Source organism: Mastomys coucha, unplaced genomic scaffold, assembly GCF_008632895.1.
Source record: "Mastomys coucha isolate ucsf_1 unplaced genomic scaffold, UCSF_Mcou_1 pScaffold22, whole genome shotgun sequence".
Lineage (NCBI taxonomy): Eukaryota > Metazoa > Chordata > Mammalia > Rodentia > Muridae > Mastomys > Mastomys coucha.
Window position 1 is genome coordinate 211215983 of NW_022196905.1, and position 10666 is coordinate 211226648.

Genomic DNA, 10666 nt, shown 5'->3' on the forward strand with positions numbered 1-10666 from the left:
ACCATACCTAGCCCAAGCTCACATAAATGCACTGACAGGTATGTGTCACCATACCTAGCCCAAGCTCAGGGCTGACAGGTTGTGTGCCAGCACACTTGGCCCACGCTCACTCCAGGTCCCACACACGCACACAGACCCCCAGCAGAGCTAACACTGGCCCCGTCTTTAGCAGTTATGGACACATTGTTTATGCAGTTGTTTGCCTTTCAGTACCAACATCCTGGTTTCAAAGTGTCCCTGGCCCACATTTCTCTACAGTTACTATGTGTCTATTCAAAGAATACTTACAGAGCAAGACTGGCAGACTGTCTCCACTTGAGCTTTAGCCCAGCCCATCACAGCTGAGCAGAGAAACACACTGAAAACTTCTAAGGACAGCAAGAGGGGCGAGGGAGGACTCCCTGGTGACAAGGCCACCAACTCACTAGAGTACAGGGCATGACTGCAGGTTACAAGCACCTGGAACACACCACAAAAGGATGAAGGTACAGCCTGGCTCTCCTGATTCCTGGTGTTGTGCCTGAGCACCCAGGGTCTAGACATCCAACATGGCTGACACATTAGTCCCAAGGGCCAGGTCAGCATAGCTCCCTGGTATCAACTGAACTACCCACCCACAGTAGCTCTCATGGTTTCAAAGTCATCATTTAGAAAGAAAGTAGAGCAGTTGGCCCTGGATACCTGGCTGTGGGGACAACACAAAGCCTGAGCCATCCCAGGCACCAACATGGAAGGAGAGAAGCAGCCTGTAAGGCTGTTCGGACTTGTTTATACGATGGCACTCATCCCCCAGTAAATGGGTAAATGAAAGAAAAGGCCTTACTACCGTGTTCTGCTTTCCCAAACCAATAAACTCCCCACGGCAATTTCTGAACTTCCAGATGTCTAGGGCTCCAAACTCAGTCTGAACCTGCCACATTCTGATCTGGGGCTCATGGAGTAAAAGTTCTGAGGCCTAGTTGGACTCCATTTCCCTATTTGTGTGTGGCGCAGGAATGAAGAGACTGGGGGTGCTGCTGCCTGTGGGTGATACTTAGCAGCTATCTGCTGTTGGCATGTGCCTGACAAAGCCCTGGTTGCAGCTCTCTTCTGGAAGCAGCTGTGGCAACTGGGCCACAGCTGTAAAGTGCAATAGGTCAGATCCAGGCTTTGTCTCATCTTGACTTAAGAGGCCAGAGGTACAGCACCATGAGAAATAAGTCTCACATCACAGTAACCTGGTACCACCATCAGGAGATGAGAACCTGACAGGGTAGCCAAGGGTTCTTGTAGTTGTTACAGTGTTAAACTTCATATACTCACAGGGACACAGCATCTGCCTGGCCATCTAAAGTCTGATGTACCTTCACATGGTGGAATCCGTTGAGTGTCACTGCACTGTCCCTTGAGAAGGCTGCTGCTTCCCTTTTATTTAAAAAACAAAAACAAAAACAAAAACAAAAGCAAAAAAAAAAGGCAGGATCTCACCATGCAGAGCAGGCTGGCCTGAAATTCACTACCTGACTACTGGGATTAAAGTCATGCACCACCTCAACCAGCCTCCTTAGATTTCTGTCCAGGTCATGGTTACAGACCTGAAGACACTGTTAGAAGCATGGGCACACACCTGGTTCCTTGGAGCAGCCATGACCCCTGTGGCTTCTCCTATCCCTAAGTACCCCTGCTGTTCTCTCTGCCCTGCTGCCAACCTCCAGCCCCCTGTAAGCCAGTGTTCAGCAAGGCCACTCCACCAGAGATGAGGGGGCAGGCAACAGAGGCTGGGGATGCTCAAAAAACAGATACATGTTTGGTATGGAGACAGGATTTTGCTGCTGCCCTGAGCCTCCTTCTTCAGTCCCCAGACTGCTATGAACATAACTATAAGTACATCCTACGCGCTGAGAGACTCAGCCAAGGGAAGCCAGGCAATGGGACTATGACATGGGCAAGGTGTTTGTCCTCATTTGAGTGCTCTCTCTGCTCACTGTCTCTATAGCTTCCTTCCCAAGCAAACCCCTCCTGCCAGGGGTCCTGCCAGAGACCTGACCTGTCCCTCTGCTCAGATCTCCCCACAAGCCTAACATACTCACAGCTTCACCTGTCCTCCACCAGGCCTCCCTCCCATTCATATAGCCCATCCGCATCCAGTGCTAACTTACTGCCTGGCTCACATACGTCCCTGTCATTGCCTGTGGCCCTTGTGACTAAAGCCTGGTGTGCCTTCTCATTTTCTTCTCAGGGATGAAAACTCTGTCCAAGAGTCTGGGCTTTGCTCTCCATCTTCAGTCCCCTACCAGGATGGGGGAGGGAGGGCTTTGGCTGAATGTGGCCCTCCACAGCACAAAATCTGAGTTCCCCAGGTATCTGAACATCAGAAAAGCCCAGGACCATACCAACTCTCCTCCTAGACTTCTGCAGTAACCCCCAAACTTGGACACTCTTTCCAATCAGATGCCATCTTGTACTACCATGGTTTCTGAAGCCCATCCCTACCATATACAAACACACACTAACACATGCCTATACAGGCCTCGTCCTGGGCAAGGTGTCAGGCTTGAGGCTACAGCAGCTGGACCCTGGAAGGTCATGAGGAGAGGAGGGACCTCCAGCCTGTGTTGTCTGCTCTCGGCCTGTTTCCACATCCCACCATCAAGTCCATGGTTGAAAGCTCTGACCCTGAGCTATGCAGAACAGAAAACAGGATTCTTTTGTTTTTGGAAAAAGGGTCTCATGTAGCCTTAAACATGCTTTGAAGACTGTATTTCAGTACTTGGGAGGTTGAGGCAGGATTGGGTTTGAAGTTAGACTGTATTACATAGCCAGCCTTTTCTTACACAATAAAAACAGGGGTAGGGTACTTGCTTAGCCTGGAGTGGAGCTCTGGGTTTCATTCCCTACCCAGGAACTAGGCATGGTCCATCATGCCTGACTCTGGCATAGGAAGACTGAGACAGGAAGACTAGGAGTTCAAGTTCATCACTTGCTACCTAGAATTTAAGACAAGCCTGGGCTACATGAGAGAGAGCCTGTCTCAAAAACAATGAACAATAGTAATTTAAGACCAGGACTTTTCTTGTGGTGTGGCAATGGGGCAGGTCTGAAGATACCTGAGCAGGGACAGGAGGTGACTAGTCACTTCTGAACCTCTCTCATCTTTTTTGATGGAGAACTCTTTCTCCTCTGACTTGGGGAATTAAAAAATAAAGCAAAACAAACAAACAAACAAAGAGTTTTGCGGGGAGGGGTGGCTGGGAAGCCAGCTGGCTGCAGTCATGTGAAGCTGAGGCTTCTGAGAACATTGTGGGGATCAGAAATGAAAAGAATATTTTACACCAAGACCTGGTGCAGCTGAAACCGTTATTTAGAAATTGTGACTGCGCTCACGAAACCCGCCAGCAGCAACTGGTATCTCTTGTTTTCAGAGAAGGATGACGGTTTTCATACGGGTGCTTGTTTTTTTTTTTTTTACTGTTGAACGGGCGTTCAGGCGCTTTAGATCCCTGTCACTTGCAGGTTGGCATGGCCCTGGATTGAGCCTGGGGCTTGAGCAATGGTGGAAGCCCCTAGCTGTGGCTTCCCACTTAGCACCCTGAGTTATTTTTGGTGGTTGTATTGTTTTAAGGCTGAGACTAGTTCCTGCTTTTATGTAACCACTTCTGCTAACTCTGTAATCGCTTTCCCTATTTTCTGAGGTGGAGTTGATTCTGAGTGTGACAAAGTCACTGTCCACCCCAGTCCCAGGAAGTAAGGTCACAGTGCTTTTGGCTCTTTGGATATGAGCATGGAGAAATGGCTACAGAGAAGGGATTGGAATAAATTAAAAACTGCTGAGGAGGAAATCTACAGTCTCGGGACAGTATGGATGACATACTGAGGGTGTGTCTCAAAGACAAAACAAGGGTCTGCTGAATGGCTCAGTAGACAAAGCTGCTTGCTCCCAAGCCTGATCATCCACGGTGAATTCCTAAAATTTACACAATGGAAGAACGGACTCCTGTCAGTTTCCATCTGACTCCAGCTGTGTGCCACTGACTCACTGATACACAGAAGCAAACGAACACAAAGGCAAGAGATAAATGCAAAGCTCCTAAGTATAATAATTAGTAATGTAATAATAATAATAATAATAATAATAATAATAATAAAAAACGATTTTTTTGGCCAGGCATAGGTTATCTCTGAGTTTGAGGCTAGCCAGGGACTGACTGGCTTTGAGACAGCCAGTGAGACCCTTCTCAAAATAACAACAAAAAAGTTACATGAAACCTTCGCAGGCTGGTGCCCATATCGAGCATAGCACCCCTGGCCCCTGGTGCACTAGCTGAGGGGACTGGAGAGGCACGGTAGGCCTTATGTGGAAACCACAGCAGTTTCAACAGCCGCCCGAGCGGTGTACCGAAACCACACACAGCACTGACTTCGGCAAAAACAACATGAACTCCCTGGTTTACCACAGCGTACTCTGCTAAAAAAAATTACTCAGTGGCCGGCCCCACCCTGGTAGGAATTTCTTTAATTTTTCTATCTCTCTGGTCTCTGAGGCTGTTTGTCTCCTCAGTAATAGAGCCAGCACACCCAGAGACTATAGGGGAGGAAGGTGCCTGTCTCTTTCCCAGCTTGCTTTTCAGGGATTCCCCTAAGCACTTTCCAGAGTCAGGCTCAGAAAATGTATTGGAATCCCCAACCATCAGCTCCGAGAGGGTAGACTCTCCATTCAAGGGGCTGATGTAGAAGGACAATCAGAGATGTGGGGTGCAGGGTTCTTAGAAATCTGATTATGAAGAACATCAAATGCCGGGACTAGGGCTCACATGTTTGGAGAACAGGGAGCCTGGGCTCCAGCCAGTCCCACATACATACGGAATGGTGCACAGCTCTAACCTTAGCACCCCGAAGGCTGAGGCAAGGGGACTGTGAGTTCCAGGCAAGCCAGCCTGGGGTACAGGGTGAGAGATTCTGCTGTATGGGGGGGGGGGATATTGGAAATGCAAATAAAACAAAATACAAGCAAGAGAGAGCATGCGCTTGCCCTTGTCAGACTCCGAGTTCTGTTGACACAATTCATTGCTGTACTTAAAAAAAAAAAAAAAAAAAAAAAAAAAAAAAAAATGCAGCTCTGCAGATGGGAGATAAATACAGGAAAAACACCCCCCGAAAGACAACCAGAAAAACAAAGACTAAAGCTTTGTGGTCAGGGCAGCTGCCCCACCCTAGCCACTATCCTCTGTAACCCAGGACTCTCCCACACTGCTGTGCACCCTGACATGGGCACCACACAACTGTCAGATGTCCCAGAGGACACACACCTCCAGAAAGCTTACACACCAGGCTTCTGGGAATCCCTCTGTTGGGAAGTGAGTGAGGGAATACACACAGGGCAGGGACATCAAGAGGTCACTAGGGACCTCAGTCCATTCTGCCCTGGCCAACCAGTAAAACAAGATTAAATGGTAGCTGAGAAAAATCAGATTGCCCGACTCAAACTTTCAACTGTGAGAAAGGAATCCTTGCCGCCCACACCTCCATCCTCCCAACGATTCATTCCGACAGCCTTGTTGGCCGGCCACTACTGAGGACTTGCAGGCTGGAGTCCTGAAGACCAGGCAGACTGGAACACAGCACAGCAGTACAGCCTAGGTGAGAAAAGCCTGAGGTCCCAGATCACATCATGGTGCTGACATTTCCCACCAAAAATATTTACCAATTTTTGAGAAGACCAGCTTGGCACACTGGAGGGGACAGGATGAGGTTTGGGTCTGAGCTGAGGAGAAAAGCTGAACAAATATTTGTTATCTCTAACTATGCCGGGACTATTTTTGCCTGCTGTCAAGTGGGCAGGGGTCATGGGAAACTCTGGGGTTGGCCGGCCAGGTGGACAATGGTGTCACTCCTCCATGGCAAGGGAAGCCAGTGGCCACTAAAAGGACACATGGATTTGAAGTAAGGAAGACAATTTTCTTTCAGTTTCCACATAAGGCTGCTGTGCTCTCTGATGAGGAACTGATGAAGGGCAACATTAGCCTGCGGAAGAAAACAGGCGAAGGCAAGGCTGACATGAACTGATACAAAGCACTTGTCCTGTGTTCTAAGACAGGACTTCACTCTGCAGCCCCCGCACCATGCACGAGTCACCACACCATGCACTTGTCCTTCTGTTGTGAAGTCTTCACTGTGGGACAGACTGACAGATCCCCACTTGTTCTCTAGTAGCACCTTTGCCACGATCCTTCTGCTCGAGTGGCGCTCAGGGAGATGCTATCTACACAGGAGCCAGGCGGTGGAGGGAGTCCTAGGTGCTTGCCGTGCACAGCCATGGGGGCTGCCTCTCACTTTTGTCCTCCCTACAGGGTACAAACATAACTAGAATAGTACCTCTACAATGGGCAGGTAGATGCCCTGGCACATTTTATTAAGTCACCACAGACTGTGATGTCTGTAGTGGGAATATGTGCCCTGTGATAGCAAGGGTCACAGGCCTGGAGAGGATCATGGACACTTGGCTCTCTACTGACCACAAGCTGTGAGCAACTATACTGAGCTCACTACAGGGGTGACATGCACACAGCAATAATTTATACACCTAGAGCCCCACCGGAGTCCTTTAGGTGATCGAAGGGTGGACCTTCAGCCAAGTGAGGGCCTGGGATTTGTTCCCACCCACTTACTACCACAGAGGCTAGGTAAGAGGGCACTGTCTCTCTGGGCTTACATCCTACAAGTGCCCCAGAACCTCCACTGTCCAGACTGTGACCCACCCCTGGCGAGGCTTTTACTCATCAATGAATATCAGGCCATAGTACACCCACTGGATCTGCCTTGCTGAGTAGAGAAGGGTGGGTGTGCTGAGGTAGGCACTCCTACTTTCAAATTGTTCTGCTAACTCTGCCCTGAAAGCAGCTGGCCTGCAGCCTGCTGAAACCAGCTGGATTAGCATGGGCTCCTCCACAGCCTGGGAAGGCAAACCCATATAGCATATGGGTGTCTCCCTCAGCCAGCATCTACAGCAGCCACCGGTCATACTGAGCCTTGGGATAGACCCTCCAGGGCTGCCTTGGCAATAGCAGGGCATTGAGTGTGCTGAGTGAGTGTGGGAGCTGGGGGACTGCTTTAATGCCACTAGCAAATGCCAGAATCTTTCCAAAGTGGAGCAGGTACATTCCTTTCTAAACTCTCCAGTGTGCCCAGCGCATTATCTCTTTGCCACCATCGTGGGAACGGAATTAAAGTAGTTACATTCAGGGCAGAGGTGCTAACCACAGGCTTAGACAGTGATGCCATTTGACAACATGAAGTAACAAGGGGCTTGGGCACAGACAGGACTGCCAGTACCGGGGCCCTGACCCGCAGGTTCCATCCTCTTCCTGGGGTCTCACAGAAAGGCTGTGAGCACGCCGGATTGGGCTGCTTACAATCCTAGATATTCCCCGCGCCTGCTGATCCTGTGAGAAAGCCTTGGCCACTCTGTATAGATTGCGTGTGGGTGGGGAGGACTTATCTGCTAAAGGAGAATGACTTTTTGCCTCTGCTCTGAAAGAGCATTCAATTCAACACAAGGCTAGACCATTCTTGTGTAGCTGAGGTGAGGGCTGCTCACTAACATAAGCTCACTCTCAGTGGTGCTGTGGGGAAGGGAGAAGGCGGCCAGACCCTTACTCCTGTAGTACATCTGGCCTTGTAGATGGGGTGGAGAGGTCATGAGGAGCTATAAAGATGATCATTAACTTACGGAGAGGTTAAAGGTGACTGGCTGGTGAGTGGGTGTCACTGGGGCATCGGGTAGGCTCTGCTGGGAGCCGCAGGGCAGCGCTGGCAGGAAGTGGCAGGGTGGGGCCCGCCAGGATCCCGCTATCTCAGGCAACCCAATCACTGACGCCCACACAGCCGTTTCCTGCGCTTAAAAAAATCTGTTTCTCTCTTTGCAAATCAACAACTTTTACCTAGAAACTTCAGCGGTGAGTTCTGACTGATCTCCATCTCCGTCCGTTGCAGAAAATACACCACTGTTTACCTGAGGGAGGTGTGTGCTCCCTCCACTCCAACCGACAGGTTTCAGGGCTGTTTTGCGTGTGTCTGAAAGCAATCAATTGCTTCAGTTCCAGACAGACACCTGCAGGTTATTTAATACCTTGATAGACCTTTCTAGAAAAGATCTCCAGGCATGAGAATGGAGAGCTTTCAAGACATCCGATTTCTGTGCACAGCCAGCAGCCTAAAACTCACACTCTGAAGTTTCAAGGAGAATCAAGCTGCTAACAGAGCGGCAACTGTCCAGAGGCTTAGGAAGGAAGACTGCCACAGACCCAACTCATCTCTATGAGAGCAGAGACTGAACGCCAAGATAGAACACAATGGCAGAGTAGCGCATAACCATCCTGGGTGATGATGACTCTCAGGGGACCCAGGGCTGGCTTTAAGTTTGACACCTTAAACACCAACACTTTTCAACAGAAGACGTTTTTCTGAACTGTCACCTCATGTGGGTCAGGCCCAGGTGACATAGGTGGCTGTGAGGGCTAGACACACAATACAATGCAGATCCCGCACAAGGTCACCATGCCAAGTGTTTTACTTACATCTTGGACTCAGGGCTGCCCAGGGACATCTGCCTGGGGCCTTCATATTCCCCAAAGCAGCCTGACTGAACAACCTCTTAAGAGTTGGATAGGTGGCCCAGAGCCCACTAGTTACTTTCAGGCATAGAGATCCAGCAGGGTTTCAGGAGTCACTGTCCCTGGACTAGAAAAGCCCAGGCAGGAAGGTGGTGGCCTAAGACCAATCTCACATGCAGGGCAGTGGGACTGCAGAGAAGCCGCTGTCTCTCATTACTCCTGAGTCATATAAATCATAGTGTCGGGGAAGCACTGTGGCATGCTTTCTCCATCAGAAGGTTGACCATCCATGGAGGTCCTTGGGCAGGTACCCCCATCTCCTCCCCTCTTAGACATGCTGGGACCAGCCCACTGCAGAGCTCCACATCTTTCTGACATCCCAAGGGACTGAGTGTTGGAGAGTGACCAGATAAAAGTAGTTATTGCTGTACACTGGTCATATGGTTTTCCCCAATGGATAATGGGTGGGCACAAAAGCACCATCCAAAAATAGCATATGGCGGGCAGAGGGATGGTTGAGTTCCCAGTCACCATAGAGATCCTGTCTCAAACACTATTAAAATAAGATAAAGTTCCCACCTTGGCTTCTGAGCAAGTGCAGCGGTGGAGCTGGTCAGTTTGCACTGGTGCCCCATTAACCCAGGGGAGTGGCTGTGGCATGATGATAAGGATGGGTCAGGGGCAGAGGAAGTGCACGGCTGTGCTCCAAATCCATGCATGAACCAGGGAGCTGGGGCAAAGAGCCAAATGCTTTCCCATCAAACAGGGCTGACTAACAGGGCAGCTGAGGCAGGGGATGGTCCTGAACTGTGCACAGGTACCAGGTGGTACCTGTATGGTTAGAGACTAAGATAAGATCAACACAACCACAGCACGGGATGCTGAGCTGACATGCATCCACCACACATCTGTACCTACCACCCAGCAGCGTGTACACAACCGTTCCTTTCGGTCCAGCTGCTGCTTCTGGGTAGAGTGAAATGAGAAATGCTTAGGTCCCACAGGTGCTCTGCTCATGGGTTAGAATGTAGGAAAGCCACGCTTCTCAGGATGCTAGACTCTCCTGGCTAGGACCTTCTGATTGCTGGTGTAAGAGTAAGTGGCAAGTAATAGAGACAAGTAATGGGCAGAGTGGAGGGCCAAGGCCAGGTGCAGATGCCATCTTCCTGTGACTCTAGGTGGCCCACATGCCCTCCTTCCTCTGTGGTAAGTGGGCATCGTGTTGCCTGCTTTGTGTATCTCATAGTCTCACTAGCAGAGGAGGAGATAAAGGTTGCACCGGGCCTCCCAAGCTCTGCATCATTAAGGAGCCAGGTCTAGAGAGCCTCAGACAGGGCTGGTTGATGGCCCCAGGGTCCCAATCCTAGACCTATTCTTGAGACTCAGCTCTGATGTCACAGAGGGCTTGATCAGCATTTTACAGGCTGTCCTTACTCTCTAAATCTAGCATGAGAAGCAGATAAACAGAAGGACATGGGAGGATGTGTGGGATGGTGGTGTCCACAGTGTTGGTGTGTGTCCCTATGAGAGCACATGTCTGTGGATACACACAATGCAGGAAAGAGTGGACACGTATGTTTACAAGCATGTAAGTGAATGACTGCACATCTGACACAGGCAGTGTATCACACTAGGGGAATGAATTCTCATTTCACACTCAAACATGAGCACCATGAGCACATGTGCAAAACATGTATACAGGTGCATACATGTTCAAGCCTTTGCTTTCATGAGTCTTGAGTGATGAAACACGCATGTGATGGGCTGGAGAGATAGCTCAGCAGTTAAGAGCACTGACTGCTCTTCCAGAGGTCCTGAGTTCAATTCCCAGTACCCACATGGTGGCTCACAACCATCTGTAACGGGATCTTGTGCTTTCTGTGTCTGAAGACAGCTACAGTGTACTTCTATATATAAAATAAATATTAAAAAAAAAAGAAACATGTATGTGAACACACGTGTATGAGAAGGCATGAGTGCACACACACACTGTGAATGAGGGGCATGTATGTGTGCTTATGTACATGCTTGTATTCTCCCTCGGGCAGAGTAGCACTGCATGAGGCTACTAAGGTGAT

At 49.7% G+C, this 10666-nt stretch overlaps 1 protein-coding gene across 10 annotated transcripts in view; it reads right to left on the reverse strand.

Moving 5' to 3' along the window:
* Nucleotides 1–10666, reverse strand: part of Eps15l1 (epidermal growth factor receptor pathway substrate 15 like 1) — a 121188-nt gene that overhangs the window by 43259 nt on the left and 67263 nt on the right. For 3 of the 10 annotated variants that reach the window (XM_031340284.1, XM_031340281.1, XM_031340283.1), the window contains exon 23: nt 9507–9554. The exons of the other annotated variants lie outside the window; for them this stretch is intronic. In XM_031340284.1, coding sequence (XP_031196144.1) covers nt 9507–9554 — 48 coding nt within the window. The remainder of the gene's footprint in view (nt 1–9506; nt 9555–10666) is intronic. 10 annotated transcript variants of the gene reach the window in all.